General features: G+C 50.3%; 1 protein-coding gene across 1 annotated transcript; it reads left to right on the top strand.

The window, feature by feature from the left end:
• Positions 1-24,566, top strand: ENOX2 (ecto-NOX disulfide-thiol exchanger 2). Its single transcript, XM_054289621.1, has 15 exons — positions 1-7; positions 7,382-7,519; positions 8,905-9,036; positions 10,603-10,758; positions 11,444-11,650; positions 12,231-12,464; positions 14,377-14,589; positions 16,093-16,199; positions 18,317-18,431; positions 18,808-18,989; positions 19,534-19,641; positions 20,442-20,498; positions 21,464-21,572; positions 21,818-21,903; positions 23,197-24,566. Exons 3-15 carry the CDS (start codon positions 8,940-8,942, stop codon positions 23,326-23,328), a joined length of 1,803 nt encoding a protein of 600 aa, XP_054145596.1. The 5' UTR covers positions 1-7; positions 7,382-7,519; positions 8,905-8,939; the 3' UTR covers positions 23,329-24,566.
• The last annotated feature ends 1,178 nt before the right edge of the window (positions 24,567-25,744 follow it).

The following is a 25,744-nucleotide window of genomic DNA, read 5'->3' on the forward strand; positions in this document are numbered from 1 at the left end:
CCGGGCGGTGAGTGAGGGGAGGCGGGGGGCCGCGGGCCCGGGACACGGGACCCTGACTGCGGGGAGCGGGCGCGGCCCCGCCCCGCCCTGCCCTGCCCTGGCGGGAGAGGCCGAGCGGCGGCCGGGGCCGGCCCGCAGCGGGAGCAGCCGGGGCCGGAGCGCTCCTCTGCCCGGGCCCGGGCGTGCGGAGGGGCCGCCCCGCTCTCCATTGCCGCTGCCCGACCGGCCGCAGGGCTCGCTGGGCAGGAGCGGCCTCCTCCGCACCTGCGGCCCGGCCGAGCCAGCCGGAGAGTTTTGTGGAGGGCCTGAACGGCCTCGTGGGAGCCGTCGCGACTTCGGGAAGACTGGCGGGGACACCCGCAGGGCTCCGCGTCCGGCTGGGTGGTGGGGAGGCTGTGTGGGAAAGTTTATGCCACGTGGGAAGTGTCTGTGCCACTACTTGGGTTCAGTGGTAGTTAAAATAACTTCAAAAAGGACATTAAAATTGCATCAGAAAAGATGGAGATTGTTACGGGAAGGTCTGGAGCACCCGGAGCAGCTGGGAAAGCTCAGCTTAGAGAAAAGGAGCAACCTCGGGGGGGAACTTCTGGCTCAGCACAGCGCCCTGACAGGAGCAGCAGCCGGGGGGGGTCGGGACCTTGTGCTGTGTCGTGTTTGCTCAAGGGGAGAGGAAAAAAGCCTCAAGGTGTGCCAAGCTAGGTTCAGGTTAGCAGTTAGTAACAATCGTTTCCCTACCGAGCGGTCAGGCCTTGGAAGAAATTGCTCAGGGTGCAGGCACCATCTCTGAAAATGTTGAGGCATTTGGGGTGTGTTTTAGGGGTTATTGTGGTGGTGCTGGTGGGTCTGGGTGACCTTGAAGGTCTCTTTCAATCCCAGTGATCCTGTGAAATTGGCACAAGGAGAAATTGGCTGCATGTAAAGAAATTCCTCTGGTGTTCCAAGAATGAGCAGTTGACGGAAGGGGTGAGGGGTGAGGGTGGCAGCAGCTTCCCCCGAGGTGGGATGCACCTGGCTGTGCTCACACTGTGCTGGGCTGTGCTGGGGCTGTGGTGCCACAGCAGATGGGCCGTGGGCAGCACAGGGAGCTTTGGGGATGCTCATGCTGGTGCCCACAGCTGCCGTGGGCTGCAGCTCTCCCACAGCCCTGGACTGCAACTCTTATATGCACATGCATGCATCTGTTTGGTTCCTTGAGCATTTATATCGAGCTTCTTTGGTTTATGTGCTTCTTACTCTCTTGTTTTCCTCACATTTTGGCGCTGTGTGCTGTTACCAGTAACGTCCATCAATGTCATGCTGCGTGGAGATGTTTTTGTTCTTTAGTGCCATGTATTTGTTACACAAACATTAATCCTTGGATAAGCTCCTCATTAGTCTGCACTGTCCCTACCTCCCCTGCAGCTACATTAATTAGCCATTGTATTTTTCCATATTTTCCTGGAAAAAGTTGCAGCAGAGCTGTGAGACTGTGGGAAAGCATGGAGGTGACCCTGGATAGGAGTTTGTCCCTCCAACTTGTGTTCCTTCTCACTCCAGCCATACTCCTCCCTGTGCTGGAAGTCAAGGGGTTGGATTCTCTGTTTCTTCAAGGCTTATTTGAGGAATTTTGAGGATCTAATTAGAAAGGCCCTTGAGCTGAGTTGCTGAAAGCTGTGTGGGAGCTGGGGTGAGGTCAGGTTTCTGTGTTGAAGGTCATATGTTTGGAGCTCGTAGCAGGGATGAGGTTCAATCACCAAGTCATTGCAAAGATCAGGTGTTGCTACTGAGGTATTCTGTATACCTTCCAAAGATGGTGTGAGATTTCTCCCTTAATCCCCAGCTTTTCTGGTGACATTATTTCAGTTCCAGCATGTCCATTCCATCCAGCTGCTCCACTCTCAGCCAGCACTTCCTCATGCTGATGCTGGCTTTCCATGAGGCTCTCTTGCCCATTAGTCCAAGCTTTTGCACTGGGATTTTCTGATGATCCTGACTGCTGGCTTTACTGGAGTTTATTTTTGTGTCTTCCCTTTTTTTTCTTTTCCTCTTTTTTTTTCTTCTTCCCCTTTTTTTTCTTTCCCAGTAGCTCTGTGTAGTTAGTCCTGCATTCTTTTGCCCATCAGCTTTCTTCTCCGAGCTTTTCCAGAAGATATTTCTGAAAACAGGAGCTGTTGAGCGCTGTTCAGAGGTGGCACTTGCTGGATGTTGCTCTCCAGGAGTGCTGAGGGAGTCTGGAAGGACGGAAAGGGATGGGACTGAGCTGCCTGCTCTGCATCCCCTGGAGCACGAGCAGCTCACCCCTGGAAATGCCAGGGTTAGAATTCCTAGGTGTGTGTGCAGAGGGAGGCTGCTTTGGCAGAGCCTTGTGAGCATCCTGAAAACATTTCAGGGAGTATTTAATAATTTGGTGTGGGCATGGCAGGTTTCACTGTTGGGAAGCACCGAGGGCTGTGTTAGGTCGCTGCTGGTGACACATGCATATACACACATGCTGGTAAGGAGGTTTTTCCTTTGTTTTGGGTTACAGCATTGAGTGTAGAGCACAGCTCGTACAGTACTTGGTCAGATTTCCCTGGTTTTGCTGCTGTGGCTGTGTTTTAGTGAAAACTCTGCAGGTTGGTGTCCCTGGCTGGGGTTGCTGACTGCTGCATTCTCAGGCACAAAGGAGGAAGGGGCTCTTTGTGTCTCTCAGTTTTATAGAGCCCTGCTAGAATAATTAGCTGCCTGAAATTAATATATTTCTTTCAAATACAAGCTTCCAGAATCAAGGAAAGCGAGCAGTGTGCCTGTTACCATCAAGGATTACCAGGAATTAATCTTTCAGTGCAAAGGCCACTAATCTCGGGCATGCAAACAGGGTTTATTGAGCTGCGTGCCAGTGCTTAGAGCAGTGATGGATGAAATCCCTGGCAAATTCAGATGCTCTGGCTGTTAATTGCCTCCCCACCTGCTCATCCACCTCCATCCCTGCATGCTGGAATCTGCCTCTGGGTGTCAGGCCAGGAGATGGATGGTGACACGTGGAGCTGCTGGGTGCCAGCCCCGGGCCAGCTTGGGCTGTCCTGTCTGCCCCAGGGCAGCTCTGCTCTCACTGGGTCCCAGCTTTTCTGCTGTGCTGGGAGCTGAGTGAGGGAGCTCAGCCTGGCACTCGGATTTTCAAGCACAAAGCCGAGCTGGGAGCGGTGGGAGAGCTGTCTGAGCTCCTGCCTTACCATGAGCATCTTGCCATGTTCCTCGTGCGGTTCGCAGGTAACGTGGGGGGGTTCTGGGATTCCCTGCATGGCTCCTGCTGCCCTGAAGGATTATCTGGAGTTGACAGAAGTCACTGTCAAAATTGTGCTGCTCTCATCAGTGTGCCTGGCCAGCTCCTGGCTCAGGCTGATGTTTGGGAGGCTTTACCAGTGATAATTGAGCCAGGAGTAGGGTAGAGAAGCATGCATGAGCCCAGCAGTAGTTTTTGAACCTGGAAATTAGTTTCCAAAAGGAAATGATTGGGATCAAGATGTAACTTCAAAGCTTTGGTATCCCTCTCTTCTGCCTTCCCTGCTGGTCTCTTTTCTCTTGTGTTCTAATCGATTGCTGCAGATGTACTTTGGTGTCCTCTCAAGTTCATTTCTTGAGGGCTTAAAATGAGAACTGTGTAATCAATGGCACAGTGTATCCTGGAATCCAGTTTATTCCCAAAAACACAGGCACCCTGCTCAGACTGAGCAGTGCTTATTCCCTAAATTTGCCAATGTTGGCAAAAGGTAAATCCGTATTTATAGTAAAGCCTGTGTCAGCCCATTTCTGAAGTTCCCCTGATGCTTAGTAAGAGAAGCCTAATGTGTGTTCAGAGGAGCCCAGGGGACCCCAAAATGTCACCTGAGGGGTTCAGAGGGACCTGGGGCACCCCCAAGTGTGACCCAGTGTAGCAGACAGGGTTCCAGGACATCCCAAAATACGTCCATACAAGCACCAGCCTGCACAGGCTTTTTGAGTGTATAATTGAAAGGCTCTTAGGTGTGTGACAGTGTCAGAGTGCCTGGTAATAGTTGTCATTAGTGTTTTGGGGCAGAGGTTTATGTTGCTGCTGTTTATTACCTGGTTGAATTGCAGGAAAGCTATTCCAGTGCCTGGGCAGAGTGAGGCTGCAGTTGGAGCTTGTGGCTCCAGAGCAATGCCAGGCTTGTGGCAGAGCTCATGCCACCACTTCACTGAATGTTCCTGAGCCCCGCAGGGTCCATTTGCCCAAATCCCGAGGTGGCAGCCCTGTGGCTGCTGTGTTGTTTGCAAGTGGTCCCAGGAGTGTTTCACAGGAGTGCACAATCCTGTGTTTTGGTTGTGATTTCCAGTGTTTTCTGTTGGTAATGGGAGTGATCTTAAAACAGCCTTTTCAGTTTGCCTCAGGGACTTCTTGGGGTTTATTTTCCCCCTGGTCATTAAGGCAAATGGCCCAGCTCTGTTAGGATTGGAAAATCGAGTCCTGTCCCGGGTCTGGCATGGGACCCAGTGAGGATGGATACTTCCCTTGATTTATGCCTGGAACATTGAGATCTTTCCTCTCTCCCCAGCCCCTCTCTGAAGCTGTGCTGTGGGAGCTGCATCCGTATTTAGCCCCAGCACAGACCTGGATTGATCCCAGCCCAGTGGGACAGTGGGCTGTGCATTGTCAGTGCTGCTTAGGCCAGTGGGAAGCTGTGGACTCTTCCCATCAGGCAGAGCTCAGCACCTGTTTCCAGAGGGGAAAACCACCCACAAGGACCCGCTGTGCTGTGGGAGAGGCCTTGCTCAGAGTCGCCTTCTGCTCATCTTTCAGCATCCCCCCCTTCTTTCCCTGATCCATTTTTCTGCTGAGGAATCTTCTAGTTTTTATTTTTAAATGTTTAGTCACTGCATTATGGCAGTGCCTCACGTCTCACTCCATTTTTAAATGGACTCTTCTGAAAATCCCTGGAGAAAGGAACAGGGAGATGAAGGGCACACTGACACCTGTGCCACATATGGCTCTAGAAGTGCTGACACCAGTTCTGACACTTGCTGGAAACCCAGATTTTCTCCTCCCCTCTTACCTTCTGTGTAGCATTTCCCAGCAAATGCAGAAATTTTATTTTGGCCTTTCCAGGCTGGCTTACTACAGGAATGCTGAGCAAACCCCTGTGGTTTGCTCCTGTGCTGGTGCCTTCCCTCCTGAGCAGAGCAGCTTGGAATGGCCAAGGACACCTCGTTCTGGTGGCACAAAGGACAGAGGGATGTTCCTGTTTGTGTCTCCTGGCTGTACTGGCTGAGCCTGTCAGCTTTTAACCTGCTCAGAGCCCAGGAGAGAGGATTTCCTGCAGCTTCAGCTTTCTCTGAGCCTGTTCTCCGTACCCAGTGGGGTGTGGCTGAGCTTTGGCTGCTCGCTGAGATGACAGGAGAGAGGCAGGTGGGTCTGAAAGTTGGCTGCTATCCACAGCATTTTTCCTGTGTAGGGTGGCAAATCTAACATGATGAGGGGCTTCTTACTCCAGAGTGTGTTGGGAATCTTCTCTCTGGTTTGTTTTAATTTTTGGAGCAAACTGCTGCTAGAGAGCAGCAAGCAAGGTCCCATCCATCACCCACTCTCCATACTGCCCCTTACTGGCACATTTGCTTTTTCTCCATCCTGGTGAAGTGAGAGCAAAGCTTTCCCAAGGAGTTTTCTGCCCGATGTTTGCTGTTGGGTTCTGGTGGATGGTAGCTGCTCCTGTTTTGGTGAGCCCTGAGGACAAGGCTCCTGCTCCAGGTCACACTGGTGCCTCCCCCCAGAGCCTTCCAGCTGGTGCTGCTTTGCTTCTGGCTGTCGGCTGGCCCTGGGGACATGCTGGGACATTGAGATTCTCACTCAAACTGGGGCTGGAAATCCTTGGAGTGAGTGGCTGCCTGTGTTCCCCAGTGGGTTGGAAAGCAGTGGCTGCAGCAGTGTCCATTCAGGTGCTGGTCAGTGCCAGGTGTCTCCACAGTGTTGTCTTCAGCCAGAGCAGGGTGTCTGTCCATGCTGGTGACACCAGTGTCCGGCTGTCCCACTGCCTCTCTCCATCCTTCCCTATTCCCAAATGCAGGAAAACTCTTGTTCAAGTTCAATTTTGCTTTTTTTATCACATTGATAACACCAATGTAAGTGTAGAACTGCTCCTTTTCCTTTCTCCTGCTGTCTTCCCTGTGCACAACCTCTCTATTTTTAACCTGCTGCATTCAGATTTGTTTTCCTGAGCCCTCATGACCTCCATGATATTTTGCCTTTGGAATATTTAACACAGCATTGTAGGCATCCTGCGTGGCCGGGCGTGACTATTGTTGTTGCCAGCTGAATAGTCCTTGTTTTTTTGGCCGCTTCTTGTGTTCTCAGCTTTCAGTGGCTCGGAGAGGAGCCTGCCAGGCTCCCTGTACCCACTTGGCTATTTACAGCCAGACCCAGCAGCCATGTTTATTAAGTTCTTGGAATCCTCTGGAACAGAAATCACAAGGCTGCAGAGGGGCTGGAGGAAGGTTTGGTACAAATGCCTCGGCCCATCAGTACCCTGGGATGGGAATTGTCATTGTTGCTCCTCTCAATTCTGCTGATTCCCCTTGGAACACAGAGCACCTTAGAAATGTCGTTATTTTTATCACTTTATATGGGTCCACAAAAAATATTTGGTTTTTTCTTTTTTTCCACTGTATTGGCTCTTCAGGGTGAATTTGCTGAGACAAAGATAAATCAAACTTGATATTTCACTGCTCCTTTGGCCTTGCATTCCTGCAAGTGCTGCCTGTGACAGAAGGTGGAGTGAGGAGCTCAGTGGTCAGTTCAGGGCACTGGACCCATCTCTTCAGCCTGGAGAAAAGGAGGCTTTGGGGGACCTTGCTCTCCACAGCTCCCTGACAGGAGGGTGCAGCTGGGGGGGTCTGGAGCTCTCCTTTTTGGGATGTGCATCCCAGAGCTCCTTCCATGTCAATGACCAAGAGCAGCTGTGTGGCAGACTCCTTGAACAAAAATTCCAACAGCACCTTCTCATTTTGAAGATGTTCTCAGTTGTGCCTTGTTTTTTGGAAGTAAATCACTCCAGATGAATTCTCAACCGGTGAAACTGAAATAACTTATCAGTGTGTTTCTGGACTGAAGAAATAGGGAAAAATTCTGTCCTTTGAGTTTCCAGGCTTGAAATGCTGCTCAGCCCAGGGAAGATGCACCCCTGGCTTACACTCAGGCAGTTTGATTTGTGTGGGTGCTAGAATTGGTGCTGGTGAGTAATATTTTATTGTGTAACATTCAGATCAGGCAGAGCTGGGGCCAGGAGTCAGGATTCCTTCAAGGCCTGGCATGCCGCTTGTGTCCAGAAGCGGGCATTTCTCTGACTACAGTGATCCAAAAGCATCCCAAACCAGGTTAAGTCAAGTCCCTAAATGTGCTTTTCTCTTTCAGGTTTGAACCAGCTGTCCTTTGACCCTGCCAGCAGCGAGTCCCCGGGGCTGGGCAGCACCGCTGGCCCGCGGCTGTCGGACAGCCCGGCTGAGGATGGAAGTGGCCCGGGAAAGAGGAGGAGGAGCAGCATTCCCCCAGGTGAGCCAATGCCAGCTCCACTGCTGGCAGGACTCAAGGGTTCTGTGAAGAGTGGCCTGGATGCAGGGCTGTGGCTGTGCAGGTGGGCAGGGGGAGCTGTGTGCTGCTGCAGCCCCACCGCTGTGCCTGGAGCCAGGCTTGGGCTGTGGGGGCTCCCCAAGGGGTATATAGTGATAGAAAAGTGGGGAATGGCCTCCCACTGCAGGGATGGATGGGATATTAGGAGGGAATTGTTCTTTGTGAGGGTGAGGAGGCCCTGGCACAGGGCAGCTGTGGCTGCTCCATCCCTGGCAGTGCCCAAGGCCAGGCTGGGTGAGGCTTGGAGCAGCCTGGGACAGTGGAATGTGTCCCTGCCCATGGCAGAGGATGGAATGGGATGGTTTTTCATGTCTCTTCCAACCCAAACCCTTCTGTGATTCTCTTTACTTGTCCAAATAGATGTATTTTCCTAATTGAACAGAATCTCAAGATTAAAATCATGACCATAATTAAAAGCAGGATAAGACACCTCAGGCTGAATGACTAGAGACATTCACATTTAAGATAATGTCATAAAATCAAAGTGTTAAAAGAACTGTATGATATTGTAATGTCAGATCAAGGAGTCGTGCAAGGAAAACTTCCTAGATGCCAGCTTCAGGATTTCTCACAGAGCATTGGGGAAAAAGGGAACACAGAATAATGTCTTTGCAGATTATATTGTGGCTGAAACTGCAGTCCCACCAGTGTGACTGGAGAAATGTGGCACCTGCTTGTGCTGTGGAGGTGGGATGTAACAGCATGGACAGAGCAGTCTGCAGGAATGAGGTGGGAACTTCCCTAGGGAGGTTCCAGGTGCAGAAGGGAAGGATGGGGCTGCACCTGGGGCAGAAGGAAGGTGATATGCAAAGCCCTGAGCTGCAGAAAGAGAGGGTGAAATGCAGCTGTTTCCCTGGAGAGTTAAAAATCCTTGAAGGAGAATCAGGGACTTTACAGCACAGTTCAAGGATGGTTTTGATGAGCTGACAGAGCACTTCAATGGCAGTGGGAGGATCCTGCTGGGACAGCTCCCTTCAGTTCAGTGCAGTCTGACAGTTTATACCTGCTGGATGTGTCCTTTGTTCCTAAATCTCTTGGGAGGAATCAGTGTCTCCTTACCTTTAATCAGTGCTCCTTCAAGGTCCCTTAGAGCTGTTAATTGCAGAGGATGACCCATAACTGAGGTGCTTTAAGGTGCTTTCCAGGTCCCAGCTGCTCCAGAGGCACAGCACTGAGGGGGTTTTTTTACTGGCTCTTCCCTGCCAGTGGGTTTAGTTCTGGTGTTGGGTGCTGACACTGCAGAGCCTCGCTGGGCAGAGCTGAGATCTGCTCTAAGCCCTTAATCACTTTTATGTTCCTCTCAACAGATGGTGGCAGAAATCTGAGCCTGGACTCCATTCTGATGGGATTGCCAATGTCCGACCCGACTGCCTGGGCCACCGCCATGAACAACCTGGGCATGGCTCCCATGGGCATGACAGGACAGCCCCTCCTGCCCGGTGAGCTGAGCCTCCCCTGCTCTCTGGGAGCAGCCTGTGCCACTGGGGCTGGGCAGACACCCACCATGTACACACTGAGCTGTGTTTGGAATGCATTCATGCTGCAGGTGATCTGTTTAGAGACCTGGACTGAGAGGAGATGAGAACACATGTATTTTAATGGAAATAATAGTTTTTGTGGGGTACCCCTAGGTATCCTGCAGGGGTGCAGGAGGAGGAGGATTCCACACAGAGATCAGGAAACCAGTGCTATCCAGGAGCATGTTACTCTAAACTGAACTGCAGTGGTTGATAAGGAAGGGAGGAAGATGAAGAGGAAAGCAACAGGGTGGCAAAATGGATATGGCAGAAATTCATGGAGAATTCTGCTCCAGAAATGACCACCTTGTAGTGTGAAATACATGGGCATGGCTGAGTCATCTTGTACTGGATGAAAGAGCTCCTGCAGGAACAGAGCTGAGCTGTGCCTGATTTCCCAGCAGTGCAGGATGCTGGACATCAAAGTCCTGAATGGAACTGACTGTTCCAGTGCTTTGCTGCACTAAGAAGGATGTTTTCCCTGCCATAAGCCCTGTCTGCTCACCTGGGGAGGGAATGTCTGTGTTGGCAGACAGCACAACCTTCTCTCCTCCAGTTTGAACAGCCCCAACACTCTCCACAGTAATAGAGTTCTCTCCTGTCCCCAAGGCCTTGTTTCACATTTGGCTTTGCTGTGGAGTTGCTGTTTCCTTGTCATTCTCCTGCTGACATTCTTCCATGAAGGAAAAATCAACACAGCCTATCCCATGGATAAGGATACAATTCCCATGTACTCCTTCATCCATGTTTCACAGTTGGAACAGGAAGGTTTCTTGTCCCTTCCTCCAAAAACGCTGGTTGATGGCAGAGGATTGGCCTCAGATGTGTGTTTTTGCTGTGACTGTGTTTCAAAGTACCGAGGAAATGGCAGGTTCTTAGCTCTGCTATTGCTGCACTTGTCTGCTTGGTGAGGTGATGCCCTAAAGCCCAGCACCATTTAGATTGGAAAAGACCTCCACATCGAGTCCAACCTGTGACTGATCCCCACCTTGTCAACAGCTCAGAGCACTGAGTGCCACATCTTGGATACCTCCAGGGATGGGGACTCCACTCCTTCCAATGCCTGGCAGCCTTTTCCATGTACAAATTCTTCCTGATGCCTTTAAGCCTGTGTCACAACTGTCTGTGCTGCTGAACTACTTAACACAACCAAAATGGGTCAAGTTTTCCACTGTTTCTATATGTCACAGCTGTCTTTTTGTGGACAAACCTCTCTGGGAAGGGGCTGGGCATTAATTGGGAGCCAGTGTCTACAGAGGAGAGAAGGAAATAATTTATTTTAATGGAGAAAAGTTACTTGACTGTGGCAATGAGCAATGAAATAGTTTTAAAACATTATTTTAAGGGCACAGATCTAAAGTTTGATGTTGGCATGCTGCTGATTTTCACCGGCATGCGTGGGAGTGTTCCCTGTTTGCTGTCAGAGCTCACAGTCACTGTATGACTCTACCCCCCACGCCTGACTCCCTTATTCTCTCCCCCATTTAGATTTTGATCCTGCTCTTGGCATGATGACTGGAATCCCTCCAATCAACCCCATGATGCCAGGCCTGGGGATTGTCCCACCTCCCATCCCTCCGGACATGCCGGCTGTGAAGGAGATCATCCACTGCAAGAGCTGCACTCTCTTCCCACCTAACCCACGTAACTGTCTGCTTGTGCTTTGTCTCTATAGGGTATCCCTTTGTTTATATAACCCAGGTGTGTGTGTGAAAAGGACCATTCCTGGGACTCATTGCTGGCAAGAGAGTGACAGAGCAACAGGAAAAGCCTGGTCTTGTCACTGTTTGCCATTTTCAGAAATAGCCTTTTCAGCTGCTAATTGATAAGGTCTGGGGAAGAAGCCATTCCAGTCACTGAGTGTTTGAAGTCCTCATGGTTTGATTCTTGTGTGCAGTGTAAGGTGTAGCTCAAGCACACAAGTCTGGAGTGTGTGCAGTTGCAGCACAAAGAATCCCCTGAGTATGTTTTTATATGTTATTTACATTAGGACAGTTTTTTAAGCTGTGATTTTGTAGCACCTTCCATGATGAAGTTGGGAGCCCCTGGTGCTGCTCGTGTTCTTTGACAGCAGCTTAGTGAACCTCCTGCACTCAGGAGAGTGTAGACTCCCAAGATCTTTTTTTTGCAAACGTGCTGGTGAATGTGCTTATTTTTATCCAGCACCTCAGCAGTGCTGTGGATCCACTCCATAATCTGAGTGTGGCATGGCCAGGTGTGTGCTGGGAGGAAGCCAGGAAGGTGTGGTCATCTCTCAGGAGAGAGGAGCAGGTGGAAGGAGTGTGTTCTGGCAACCCAAAACCTGACCTGCTCTGCTTTCTCTCTTCAGATCTTCCCCCTCCAGCCACGAGAGAGAGGCCCCCAGGGTGCAAGACAGTGTTTGTTGGAGGCCTGCCGGAAAACGGGACGGAGCAGATCATCATGGAGGTGTTTGAGCAGTGTGGGGAGGTCATAGCCATCCGCAAGAGCAAGAAGAACTTCTGCCACATCCGCTTTGCTGAGGAGTTCATGGTGGACAAGGCACTTTACCTGTCTGGTGGGTGTGCTTGGCTCAGAGGGAAGCTTAAAATTCTGGAACAGAACTGTGGTGGTGTGTTATAGGCAGAACAATAGAATTGGGGCAGATTTCTCTGATGCTGTGTCACTTTTCCTTCTGCTGCCATTGCATTTCTGCCTAAATAATGAAAACAACTCTTGAGAGGAAAGGCAGCAATGCTTTGTCACTTGAAAATGTTTACAAAACACTGGGCTGAGGTGCAGAGTCTATTTCCATCTTACATGGATAAGTATCCAGCTAATTCTCTATATAGTGCCTAAAAAAATGGACGTTTGCTCCTAATTTGCTGCCAGGTGGGCTGAACTTACTTGGCTGGCTGGCTTGCCTTAGTGGGGTTTTATTTGGCTGGTTGGCTTGTCCTAGTGGAGTTTTATTTGGCTGGCTGGCTTGCCTTAGTGGGGTTTTATTTGGCTGGTTGGTTTGCCCTAGTGGGGTTTTAGTTGGCTGGTTGGCTTGCCCTAGTGGGGTTTTTTCCCTGTTAGCCAAACCCTCTGGGCTCCTTTAGCCATGGGAGCCTCAGGTGAGTGCCCAGTCCTACTGACCACGTCCCTCCTGGCAGGCTACCGCATCCGGCTGGGCTCCAGCACGGACAAGAAGGACACGGGGCGGCTGCACGTGGACTTTGCGCAGGCGCGGGACGACCTGTACGAGTGGGAGTGCAAGCAGCGCATGCTGGCGCGCGAGGAGCGGCACCGGCGCCGCCTGGCCGAGGAGCGCTTCCGCCCGCCCTCGCCGCCCCCCGTCGTGCACTACTCCGACCACGAGTGCAGCGTGGTGGCCGAGAAGCTGAAAGGTGAGAGGGGCTGGATGGGCAGAGCTCTGTCTGCCCCAGGGGTCAGTGCACAGCAGCTCTGCCCCCATCTTCCTTCTTTGGTCAAAAACCCCCTCGTCTTGGTTTGGAGAGACAGGAGTCTGCTAAGGAAGGCAGGAGCCTCCCCTGAAATGGAGAATGTAAACCCTCCCCACCCCTCCCAATTGCTATAAATTTTAAATTGAGGGGCGCTCAGGCAAAAAATATGGGAGCAGGAATAACACTTCTTTAATAGGGAAGAAAAATAAGAGGATAAAATAAATAATGCAGTACACAATAACAACACTGCCAGAGTCAGAATCCAACCTGACACCCTGTGGGTCAGGGTGTTGGCAGCAGTCCCATTGGAATTGTGGCTCAGCCCTCCTGCAGTGTCAGGGGTGGTTCTGCTGGAGCAGGGATCCTGTAGAGAAGGATGGATTCTTCCTCTGAAGATCCAGGGGAAGGAGAGGCAGCTGCTGTTCCTCTGGGGAATCCAGTGGAGAAGCCGTGCTGGTGTCTCAAACCTCTGGATTATATCTGGGTAGGAATGCTTGGCTCCTCCCTCTGGGCAGAGGCTGTCTCACAATGGGATGTTGTCACAGACATCTTTTGTGAAAATCTTTTCTTTAGGATTTTCCTGCTGAAGCTGAGAAGTTTCAGCAACAAATGTAAACAATTATTATCTGCTGCTGTGGAATGCAACAGATCCACCTGTGATTGGCCCCTCTTAGATGTTTATAATTAATGGCCAATTAAGGACTGAGCTATCTCGGACAGAGTCTGAGAGAGCTCCTTTGTTATCATTCTTTTCTATTCTATTCTTAGCTTAGCTAGCCTTCTGAGGAACCTTTTGCTTCCTTTTCTTTTTACTATAGTTATAATGTAGTATATATATAATAAAATAATAAATCAAGCCTTCTGATCATGGAGTCAACATTCTTGTCTCTCTCTCATCCTGAAAACCCCTGTGACCACGGTCACAGGATGTTATAGTTTTTATCAGCCATGCAGTGACATTCAATAGCTGTTATCAGCAATGTCCCCTCCCGAGGGAGGTGTGGTTGTGGTCACTCAAAGAGAGAGATAAAGCAAACTGCTCACTTGACAAAAGACAATCTGCCACGTAGATGGTAATAGAATACATCTTGCCTTGCAATCTGGAACACCCCTTGAATCATATTTGTGGAATCTCAGGATGGAAAGGACCCGATGGCTCACCTGGCCTGACCTTTCTTGGCAGAAGCATGGTCTAGACTAGATGGCCCAACACTCTGCCCAGCCCAGTCTTGAAAGCCTCTAGTACTGGGGAGTCCAGCTCTTCCACAATGCTGCTGTTGTGAAAAATTGTCTCCAGGAGTACCTGTTCCCCCTCATCCTTTCCACATGAGTCTCTTGTAAAAGAGGAGTTTCCATCTTCATGGCCCTCCTCAAGACACAGTGATGAGGTCTCCCTTAAATCTTCTTTTCCCAAGGCTGAACAAACTTGTTGAGTGCAGGAAACTTGTGCAAATCAAAACTGTTCAGTACAAGTTTCTTCCACATAATTTTGGTTGGAAGGACTAATGTAAGACATTCTTGGAAGCCTGAGATTCATGTGTGATCTGATGATTTTGGAGCTGCAGGTCATCTCCTTTCACAAAAGATTCCATCTCAGTAGATGTGACGTTTTCCAGTAAGTTTCTAGTGCTTGTTCCTCCTCTTGCTGCACCTCAGCAGATGATCCAGCTTGGTGCTGGACTTGCCTTCCTTTGTACAGCCACCTGTTCAGATCCTTCCCTGCTTCCAGGAGTTGTGATGAGTCACCTGAAGGATGCTGACCTTTGAAGGAGCAGTTCAGCTCCAAGGAAAGCCCCTGAAAGCTGCCCAGGCCACCCCAAGAGCTGTGGTGTAAAGTTGTCCTTTCTTCCTGCAGATGACACCAAGTTCTCGGAAGCCATCCAGACCTTGCTGACCTGGATAGAACGCGGGGAGGTGAACAGGAGAACTGCCAACAACTTCTACTCCATGATCCAGTCAGCCAACAGCCACATACGCAGGCTCGTCAACGAGAAGGCGGCCCACGAGAAGGAGATGGAAGAAGCTAAAGAGAAGTTCAAACTGGCTCTCTCAGGGATCCTGGTGCAGTGTGAGTAGTGTCTCCAAGCTGGATGCTGGTTGTGTGGTGTAAGGAATACTCTTCATTTCCAGAATCTGGAGGGGCCCCACTAAAAGGGCTCTGGGAAAAGAAGTGGCAAAAATCTCTTCAGTGCAGCTCCGGCTGATTTGGAATCACACGGCACTAACCTGGCAAAAATCCCTTGTGGTGCTTTTTACTGGAGTAAGAGTCCACATCTGGGGGGAGGAGAGAATGAATTCTGAATTTGTTTCCTCTTAATTATCATCTTGTTATTATTTCTGTCACATTTTCAACCCCTCCTGTGCACAAACAAGGTAAGTTCCTGGGAATCTGGTGCCTCAGCGAAGTGTGCAGGATTTGTTCGCAAAAGGTAGGAGCAGCAGAGTGCTTCCAACACCCTGTTGCAGACCCTGGGTCTTTCAAATCCCAGTACTTTATAAAACCAGGAAAACAAGGAAGAGGCATGGACTGTATTAATTCCAAGATGTGATTTGTAATAGTTTCTCAGACCATTCATTGCTGCTTACACGTCCTTGCTTTAGTAAATCTGAATATTTTTACTTCATTACAAGTACCTTCTCCACAATTGTACTAATTTTCTTTGAACCCCTTGCCTAGCTTTTGAGCTTTTAAAACCTTCTTAACTTTTGGTTTTGTATCTAGTAATTTTAGCTCTTACTTGTTTTTTTTTAATTTATTATTTTCCTTTTAATTCTGTTAATGGTAAAAACTACGGGCACACGGTCCAGTGGGACTTACAATGAGCACTGCAGAGTAAGTAGTAATAGAGACTAGTGTGTATCTCCACTCTCTAAAACCAAGACTGATATCTCAGCCACTCTTAGGTTACTCTAACGAGCAGGGAGATGTGTTTATTTTGTGAGAATTATGAGTACTGCATCACAAGCATAGAAAAAATCAAGTGGATGTGCTCTGTGCTATGGGTGAGCTCTCAGCCAAGGAGAAACACTTTGTGTATTCCAAATCCTCTAAATTTTCTGGAGAAGCAGAAGGAATAAATCCCAGAACACAGAATGGTTGATGGCTGGTGCCTTTGCTTTGGTCCTGGTCGTGTTCCTGTAGCTCACACAGGCCTGTGGCACTGTCCAAAGGCCAACTCATGGTTGTAGCTCATCACCCCATTTCAGAGGTGAGTCCTGCCCCTCTGAACTTACACTCCCAGCCAGCCTCACACAGCATATTTGGATATTTTTCAGCACCTGTGCTGCCTTTTTTTTTCCCACGTGTCCTGCCTTTTTCCCAGCTGAGAGCAGAGCCCTTGCCCCAGTTGGTCGTTGCTCTGTGAGCGTTTGGCACTGGCCTGGTGAAGCCCACAAGGCTCTTTCCAGACACTGAGCCCCCTCCCTGAGCGTAGCATCAGCACAGTGCAGTGTTATGAGAAAAGGGGAGCCAAACCACCTGCCTGATTCCACTTTTTTACTCCTTTACTCCTCTTGTTCGCCCTCTCTGGATGCTATTCGGGCCCGATTTGCTGCTGATTTGCCACTCCAGTCGAGCAGATAGTGGCCGTGTACCATTCTGCCTCCAAACAAAAGGCTTGGGACCATTTCACGAAAGCTCAGCGTAAGAACATCAGCGTGTGGTGCAAGCAAGCAGAGGTTGGTAATCTTTTCTTGTGTTAGATCCTCCAGCACGGTCTCTTGCTTGTCAGGATGTTGATGTTCAGTTTGCGCGATGCTCGCACGGATAACAACACCTTCCTTCACAGTGTGAGGTGGGAATCACTCAGGAGGCTCTTGTGGTACAGGTAATAAATTTTCTCTTGGTATTTGTGTCACCAGTAGCAATACATGGAGACCTGCCTGCTGATGGAAGTTGTGCACAATAATAGTCATAATACTGCTGATAAATGTTGATTTTTCTGCTGATATTAAAGCAAGAAGGATTTCTAGAGAGATTAAAAAAACAGCAGCTCTAAGTTTCGTCAGAATATTTTATCACATTTTATGTCATATTTCCACCTTGAGGTGGAAATAATTGCAGATGAACAGCCTGGAAAGCTTGAGGGACGATGTTCTCATGCTTGTGTGTTTATTTCCATGAAGTGACATGATGAAATGTATGGTTTAAAAATGGTGATCAGAAAGGAACTGATGGAAGAATGCTTCTCACTCCCACTGCTCTTCCTGCAGGAGGAAAAATAGTTCTTAGTCCAGTAAGATTTTGTAAAATCAGATAAGAGAGTCAGGCAGAATGTCAGAAATAAGGAAGCTAAGGTAAAGAAAGGGTGTCCATTGGGAGGTGATGGGTGGGGAGGTGTTTGTCCTGGGGGCTCTGATGAGATCCATGCTGCCAGCTGCCACCTTGGGGGTGCAGGGCCTTGCACTTGGCCTTGTTGAGTCTCATGAGGTTTTATCCCACTCCTCCACCCTGTCCTGTTCCCTTTGGCTGTCATTGCTTACCCCTAGTGTAAATCTTCCTGTGGTTCTGCATTTGTCTGGGATATTGAGTTCCTTACTACAAACTTGAAAAGCAAGTCTATCCCAGCAAAGCCAGGAGGTGTCTTTCACCTTTAAGATTATTTACTATCCAGAGTGAATCTCAGCAAAGCTGAGAGGCTGCTGATCCGTGATCACCACAGGCCAGGGATGTGCAGGCCTGGGATCCCTGTGAGCTGGAGGTATCCAGGCCTGTGATCCCTATGGACTGGGGTGTCCAGGCCTGTGATCCTTGTGGACTGGGGTGTCCAGGCCCCTTTTCTGCAAAGCTGCAGCCTGGGAAGACTCTGGATCAGGCCCAGCCAGGGCCCTGTGGTACCAAGCAGGTGGTTAATCCTCCACCGTGCTCGAACACTAAATGCCCACGTTGTCCTGGGAAGTTTCCAGGTGCGATCTCCCCATGAGACTGTGGGACCTTCCAATCCCAGTCCCTTACCTATGGGACTTTCCAATCCCAGTGAGTCAAACCTTTGTAGCAGCTAAAAGAGGAGCCAAGGTTTCTTTTGCACCTGAGAAGCCAAGTGCTGATTCAGATTCACTCTGAGCCCAGTGCTCCTGTTTTTCCCTGCCTTCTGACCACTGGCTGTGGCTGGGGTGGGAGCTCTCTCTCCAGTTGGAGCTGTCTTTTGTTCCAAGGTAAGTTCTCCCTATAGGAAGAGGCTGTGAGACCACTGGTGAGGCCTCTTTCAGGAGCACTTCAGCTGCCAGGCTCAGTGTTCTGCTCTCCCCAGCTTAGGGACTGCTCTTAAAGGAAGGTGGAAGCCACAAGATGCAGCTTTTTGATGCAGATTTTGGCAGATGCTTATATATTTATAAAAATGCTTCTAGAATATGGTATATTTTTAGGTGTAATTTAAAATGTCTCTTACCTCATTGTAGATAGCAGATGCTGGCTAAAGGGTCTCTCAGCCTTTTGGGGTCACCTTGAGGAGGTCCCTGTACATGCAGAGGTGCAGCTGTAGCTTGGTTTGCTCTGTCCCAGCTCAGGTTGGGACTTTTGGCTCCAGAGAATTAGGGCTGACTCCAGTTCCTCAGGTTTGCACGGCAAGGCTGAGCTGCCTCATCACAAGAGCAGAAGGGAGATGGAAGGGTCTGTAATCCCAGTAGCTCTGACAGAGTGACTTGTGCTGGATATTGCCCTTGATCTAATAATCTGTGCCAGTTTTTAAGTCATGTCCTGGAGTTGTTTTTTGCAGACCTAGATTTCAGGAACTTTTCATTCAGCCAACCTGTTCCTCGCAATCTGTATTGAAACCCTCTCTGCTTCTGAACCCCAGGAGATCCGTAACATCCACAATGATGAGCTGATGGGCATTCGGAGAGAGGAGGAGATGGAAATGTCTGATGAAGAAATAGAAGATCCATCAGAGATGAAAGAAACAGAAGAGTCAGGTAAAATCCCTTTTTACAGCTCATAATGTGCTTCTCTTCAGTGGTTTCTTTCTGGCAGTGGGAAGCCATTCCCCTTGTCCTGTCCCTCCATCCTTTGTCCAAAGTCCCTCTCCAGCTCTCTTGAGCCCCTTTAGGCCCTGGGAGGGGCTCTGAGGTCTCCCTGCATCGTTCTCTTCTCCAGGCTGGACAGCCCCAGCTCTCCCAGCCTGGCTGCAGAGCAGAGGGGCTCCAGCCCTGCGATATCCCAAACAGCTGGAGCCATTCCTTTGTGTGCTCAGCCTTTGTAACCCGAGCTGCTGAGCCCGTGGGCAGGGTGGGGAGGGCAGCCAGGGGTTCCCTGCTGTCCCTGCTGTGCTGATTGCTGTGCTGTCCCCAGCGCTGGTGTCGCAGGTGGAGGCGCTGAAGGAGGAGAACGACAGCCTGCGCTGGCAGCTGGACGCCTATCGCAACGAGGTGGAGCTGCTCAAGCAGGAGCAGGGCAAGGCCTCCAGGGACGAGGACACCACCAAGGAGCAGCAGATGAAGCTCCTCCAGCAGGCTCTGCAGGGCATGCAGAAGGTGGGCCTGGAGTTTTTCATAGCTGGGGCTGTGCTGCAGGGGAAAGAGGCTGGGATGGGTGGCAGAAACACTTGGAAAAACATTTTAGCAGGATTTTAGCAGGATCCAATCTGGCAGCGGGGAGCACCTTTGTTGTGTCCAGTGTTGCTAAAAAAAAACCCAAAGAAAATATTGATACCAGGGATTGTGTGTGAGCTGCGAAGTCCCATGGAAACAATCCATAGTTGAAGAATTCTTTGTGTGCTCTTTACTGTGATTTCCAAAGTACCAAGTCTGTCCATAACCATCTGAGTTAGGAAATGGGAAATCCCATCCATTGGGGATAGAATCACTGCCCCATGTTTACACAACTGTGTTTTTTTCTATGCTAATATGCAAAGGTGTTTCTAAGGTGGATCCCTCTTTTATATTTCATCTTCTGGATGTGATCTGTCTGATCTTCATGGAAAAGCCCTTCTAAATTTTATGGTCTTTGACCAATAATTGGTGGAAGGCAGGTTGAGAAGGTAGAAGGCAGGTTAAGAGTTTATCTTTTCTCTTCCAGCATCTTTTGAAAGTCCAAGAGGAGTACAAAAAGAGAGAAGCTGAGTTGGAAAAAGTGAAAGAAGACAAACTTAAAATAGAAACATTACTAGAAAACCTGAAGGAGCAGGTATGTGCCATGCAGGTCTTCCTTGTGCAGTCCTCACCTTTGTGGTGAAGGACATCTGTCCTGCACTCCTGGTGGGAATGCCCAGCCCTGGTTCCAGCAGCTGTCCTTGGAAAGTGAGGAAAAATTACTTGTCAAATTGCAGGATGGACCTGCAGTTTGTCAGGAATGGACCTGCAGTTGCTTCATGTACCTGTGAGACAATCTCAGCAACTGTATAAATACAATAGGACTGTCACTGAGCAGTGTACAGGGGTGTCACAGCTGGAACGGGGTTTTCTGTAGCGTGAGCTTTTAAAAGACAACAAAAAAGGTCTCAGTTATCAGACACTGATATTTACAACTGTGGTTTAGGAGCATGTTTTGATCTACCCTCCATAAAACACTTGGGAACTGGAAATTTTTGTGAGTGTTTTAGTATTTTTATTCTTGCTGGGTTTATTCCAAACAAAAATCCATGCAGTATTCCAAACAGAAATCCATAGTGCTGCTTCTCAGGTTTGATCCCCTCTGATTTTATCGTGGATTTGACTCTATACTTGCCGAGTTCTTTTCTCTATAGCACAGACACAATTACAAAAGAAGCATGAGGCAGCACTTCCCCCTTGGCCAACAGAGCCAGAGACTGGGTTTGTCTCATTTTCCATCTGTAGTCCCACTTTTTTGCCAGGAGCTAGGGAAGATAATGCCTTTCTACTAACTAAAAATGGTTTTGTGTATTCCAGTAATAATCAGAGCAGGATCTTCAAAACAAAAATAAGAGATTATCATCAGTAATCTTTCCTTTCTTTGCCCATATATAGCAGAGCATGGCAGATGAAGAGGACAAGGAGGGAGATGCAGCTGACTGCCAAGGGAATGTAAGTCCAAGAGCTGCTGCTCTGGGATGGTGGAAGGTGTCCCTGGGGGTGGAACAGGGTGGGCTTTAAGGTCCCTCCCAGCCCAACCCATCCCATGATTCTGTGATCTTCAGGAGCAGGCAGGCTGTGGGTTTGCAGTGTAGCTGCTGGGCTGCAGTCCCTGCTCAGCTTCCACAGGGCAGAGCTGCTCTTTCTCCTCTAGAAGCAAATGTGGAAGCTCAGGCCATTTGGGCACAGGCTCAGCCCTGTGAGCTGAGAACTGCACTGGTGTAAGAATTTGAGCAAACCCAGGGGACTGTTCTGTTCTATCTTGGTCACTGGCCTCCCTCCAGCCCATCTCACTGGTCACTGGGAGCTCTTCCCAATTATAGCTGTCTACAGCTCTCAGGCCACTGGAATTCCACATAAAACTAGGGAATAAAACAAGTTCTGCTTTTAGTGCAGCCACCGTCTTTGCATTGTTGTGTTTATGTCAGGGATAATAAATTATGCCCAATTCTGTTTTAATTCAGTACCACAAACTCAAGTCAGGGACAGTCTGATCCTAAGCCCTGTGCAGCCCCATGGCACTTGATTAATCCCATTTGTGTCAGTGTGGGCATTTGAGAAATAAACCTCTGTAGCTTAATCAGTCATGGCAAGGCCACGGTCTGGTTTGTATTTTGTTGTTTAAAGCAAGGCCCTTGTGGAGCAGACGTCATGGCAGGGAGCAGGGCTGGTGCAGGGTGTGTGGTGGCATCTGCTGAGCTTTGTGACCTTTTCATCTCACTTGGTGGATGATGCCCAGCACCATGGACACAGCTGTGCTTTGCTGGGAGCATTTTTGAAAATAAACTTCAGATAGAGCAGTGATGGATGCAGTGACTCAGAAAGCCAGGAAAACACCCCTGCACGCTCTGTGGAGCCTGCCCAAGCCAGTCCCTGGTGTGCCAGGTTGTCTGGAACGTGTCCTGTGGCTTTTGCAGGAGAGCAGCATGTCCAGAGTTTGTGCCTGCAGCCAGGAGAAAGAATGTCCAGTGGAGAAGACCTTGAGCAACAGCCCTGTGAAATCTGAACGAGAAGTTCTCTTAGTTGGTGAGTTGTGCTGGCTCGGTGGTGATTCCAGAGCCCTGAGCTGGGGGAAGCTGCTTCAAGGTGACCTTGCACTCCTCCTGCCCACCTCTGGCTGCTTTGCTTATCCCAAGGGAGGTGGGAGTCCTGGAACTGAGGAAAACCTTGGGCTTTGCTGGGGTCAGGGTGTGGCTGCCTGCAGGGGCACAGGGCTGGTGTTCCCAGCTGCCTTTTGTCCCGTGACAATGACCTTGTGCTCCTTTCCCCAGGGATAATTTCAACGTTTCTCCACGTGCATCCCTTTGGAGCCAGCATTGAGTACATCTGCTCCTACCTGCAGCGCCTGGACAGCAAGGTGGGTGTGGGACAGCCTGGGCTCTGCTCCCTGCAGAAATCTGCTGAGGGGAATGGGGCATGGGGTGAATTTCAGGATGATAGGAAGGTGGTTTGTGCTGGGAGGGACCTCAAAGCCCATCCAGTTCCATGCCCTGGCAGGGACACTTGCACTATTCCAGGTTGCCCAAAGCAGCCCAGCTTTGGGGTTCACCACTAACTACACCCCCAATGTCCCATGTCCTGCTGGCTTTGTGCTCCTTTTTGGAGTAAATGGGAGCAACTGTGCAAAGGCTTCTGGAAGGAGTTACATCTCATTCCTTTAGGAAGGAATCTCATTGTCCCCTATCCCGGTCTCCAGCTGTCTTCCTTAAAGAGCCCCAGGGACAGGAGGCCCCACAGTCATGGGAATTCTGTCTTTGGATTGGAACTTATCCAGCTGCTTGTGTATATAAATGAGTGTTTAGTTTACCCTTTGCTAAGAAAACACGGCTCCCTGGCCTTGCTCACTGCAGCCTTATAAAGACAGAGTTAATAATTTTATCTCCTCATTCTAGCTTGGGGTTTGTCTGTTGGGCCACCAGCTGCCTTTATTTTGGTTTGGAACTCCTACAGAACTGCCATCATAGCACTCAGCTGCTTTCTGCAACTTCCTCTTTGGTATCCACAGTGCAGAGAAGGGCTTCTGGGAGCTTCTGCTTGGGAGAACCCCTGTGCAGAGCCCACCCTTTATTTAACCTGTGCTGTGGCATCAGTCTATCACGTTCACTCACACTTAGGGTTATTTCCATTGTCCTTTGTGTTCCTTCTGAGCTCTTCTGTCTCCTCCTTGACTCTTGCAGGAGTTCAGATTAGTTTGGGATGTTATTTTTAACCCTGAGCAGACCTTTGGGGCTGAGGTGAGGCAGGAGGAGGAGGAGTACTTGGAAGTATGACCTGTTCTTGAAGCTGCCAATAGGAAAGGAAGGGGAATATCTTTCCCCTGTTCCCTGTCCATCATTCTCACCAAGAAGATCAGCAGAGAGCACAAAAATTAAGATCCAAGGTGGTTTGGAGCTGTGGAAGAGCCCTTCAGAAGTTGCCTGTAGCCCTGAGCGTGGCTTGGCAGGACCTGGGGCTCGCCTCAGTTCCTTCTGTGCAGTGGTGCAACCCCAGTCTTAGCTCTTGTCACGGCTCCTGGTGTCCCAGCATTATCCCCAGGAGTTCAGGGAAGGCCTGGTTGAGCTTCAGCCACGTACGTGTTTGAGTTTGAGTTATCAGCAGCCATCAGGGCCTCCATCTTCCCTTTCAGTGCTGTTTTCCTTGTGCTCCCCAGATCTGCACGGCCGAGGTGGAGGTGCTCATGACACGACTGCAGAACACGTTCCGGCAGGAGCTCAGCGGGGTTGGGGCCAGCCTGGAGAAGAGGTGGAAGTTTTGTGGCTTTGATGGGTTGAAAATGACCTGAGCTTTGACTGAACGCTGGAAACAGTGGGATATGGATGCTGAGAAAACCTGGGATGCTCCTTCCTCTGTTCCTGATGATTCCCTCACATCACGGCCTCGGGGTACAAAGTGTAAAAGTGAAACCAAGTCCAGAGTAGCACATGAAGAACTTCCAAGTTCTGCAGCTGCTTTGATCAGTTATTTGTTATTGGGCAAGTGCTGTTCAGTATATTTGGGGAAAAAAGCTCCTGCCTGACCCTTTGAAGCACAGCGTGTTGACTCTGTGTTCTGCCAATGTTGTATGTGCTTGTGTGCCCAAATTCCTCCTCCTCGACCTTCCTTCTGCTAGGAACAGCCACAGACTGTCCTGAAGCAACAACAAAGGGGCATCTTCTGGTTTCTAGATCACCAAAAGGGAAAAAAGAGCATTTTTTAGATATTTCTATTAGTAAAAGCCAAGGTATGTTTAAAGAGAAGTTTTAGATGTGTCAGGGGCCTCTGAGCCAAGGAATTGTTTCTTTTATTGTTGTTCTCTTTGTTAGCAGTTAAGCTGAGGTGTGGGGGCTGAGGGGGATTCTGGCAGTGCCACTCATGCTCTGGGTCAGTCTGTACAGAATCTTCTACATGGGAAGGGTGTTTAATTTTCTGGGGATGTGGGTGGAGAAGAGCGACATCAGCCTGACTTTTGGTGATTTTTACCACTCAGTTCCTTCGCCTACTTTGCTTTGGAGACCAAGTTCAAGCAGCACAGACTCCTCTGCTCCTGATCCTTCCCAGCCCTGTTGTTCATGTTCCCAGTGCATGCCATGCTCTTGCCCAGCTGTGCAGAGGTGCAGGGTAGCACAGCTCAGCCCATCCCAGCCTGCCTGGAGCCCTCTGGATCCTCCTGCCCACAGCAGCCTCACGTTCCCAGCCTGGCAGAGCTCTCAGTCACCCTGTGCAGTTATTCCTGTTCTAGACATCCCAATGTGCTCCCAGCACGGCAGCTGGCACAGTTCCAGCCCCTCCTCCTGTTCCCCATGCCCCAGGTGTTGGTGCCCTTCACTTGGGCTGTTGATCCCACCTCACTTTGGGGGAGAAGCCCCAGTTCAAATGTTCCTGTTCTCAGGTATTTCCCAACCCTGGTGTCATCCTGCTAGGTGCTTCTCCACCCTGTGCCAAGGCCCAGGTAGTGCCCAGGTGAGTACAGGGACATTTCTGGTGTGTTCTGTGTACCTGGCCCAGAGACCTGATTGTGTGTGAACCAATTCCTCATCCAAAACCCCAAAATTCCACTGGTGAAGCCAGGCTTGGAGCCAGCTATTGACCTGCTGGCTGTTTCTCCCCTCACCATTCCCTGCAATAGGGAGGACAGAGGAGAGCACTCCTGTGCTCCTGCTTCCTTTCCCACTCACCCCAGGGCTCTGAGGTCTCTCCAGATCCCTTGTGTTTCTTCCTGCACCATCATCCTCCTCGTTGTTGTTGTCACTGGCAGAGCCTGGCACCAGTTCTCCCCAGGCCCTGGGGGAGCCAGGGTGGTCACAGAGGAGACAGCCCTGCTGTGCTGGGTGGGAATGTGGCACCTGTGCCACCTGTCCCTTGGGGTCAGCCAGGTGGAGAGAGAGCAGGGTGGCCTGCACTCAGTGAGAGCTCTCCTTGGGAAAATGGAGGAAGAAGCTTCAGGAGTCAGGACGGTTGCAGAGCGCTGGGAGCAGCCGTGGCTGGAGCACCCGGGGGCAGGGAAGGCGTGGGCTGGGGGGGACAGGGCTGGGCTCCCCACGTGGCAGCTCCCCCAGCACAGGGACTGGCTGGGTGCCAGCCTCTGCTGGCTGCAGGGTGGGAGCTGGGATGGGGCCAGGGCACCGTGGGCAGCCAGAGCCACCTGCTGGGGGTCTGAGGGGGCTGCGGCTGCTGCAGAGACCGGGCAGGTTGTTCCAGGGGGCAGCCAAAGGGAGAGGAGCCAGGACCTGTGGGGCAATGGCTGGTGCTGTGGAAGTGATTCAGGGCTGGAGCACCCCAGGGTCCTGCTGCTTCCCTGTCCCAGGGCCTTTCCAGAGGGGCTGAGGTTTCTCCCAGGAGAAATCCACCCTGGGCTGCTGAGGTGACAGCCAGGGATGGGTGACGCAGATCTTCCCTTGGGACCAGGCTGTTCCCACGTGGGCTGTTGCTCTCCCTGCTCCCAACACTGAGCGCTTGCCACACTGGGAGCAGATAAAAACCCTTTTAAAAAATGCTTTGAATAGTTGTGTCCCTGCAGATGAATGCTGTATTTTTAAGGAATAAACATTTTTTATGGGCAAATCTTGGGCCTGCTCCTTTCTTTGTCGTTCCAACCCAAACTGTTCCATGATCATGGGCCAGGAGCCCAGCTGTGGCCCCAAAGGTCTTATTGGTAAAGAAGTGCCAATTTTCGGTGTTGGTGGAGGTTTGGGAGGCTCTCCAAGGTCTGTAACCCTCTG

The sequence above is a fragment of the Melozone crissalis genome, unplaced genomic scaffold, assembly GCF_028551555.1.
Source record: "Melozone crissalis strain CALT ecotype California unplaced genomic scaffold, PUWL_Pcris_2 ptg000068l_1, whole genome shotgun sequence".
Taxonomy (NCBI): Eukaryota; Metazoa; Chordata; class Aves; order Passeriformes; family Passerellidae; genus Melozone; species Melozone crissalis.

Excerpts from the sequence above, each read along its gene's own strand:
- ENOX2 (XM_054289621.1), top strand. The coding sequence starts at position 8,940 with ATGGGATTGCCAATGTCCGACCCGACTGCCTGGGCCACCGCCATGAAC. Across the intron at positions 16,200-18,316 it reads TGTGGTGCAAGCAAGCAGAG|GAGATCCGTAACATCCACAA; the intron begins GTTGGTAATCTT and ends TCTGAACCCCAG. Across the intron at positions 18,432-18,807 it reads GAAAGAAACAGAAGAGTCAG|CGCTGGTGTCGCAGGTGGAG; the intron begins GTAAAATCCCTT and ends TGCTGTCCCCAG.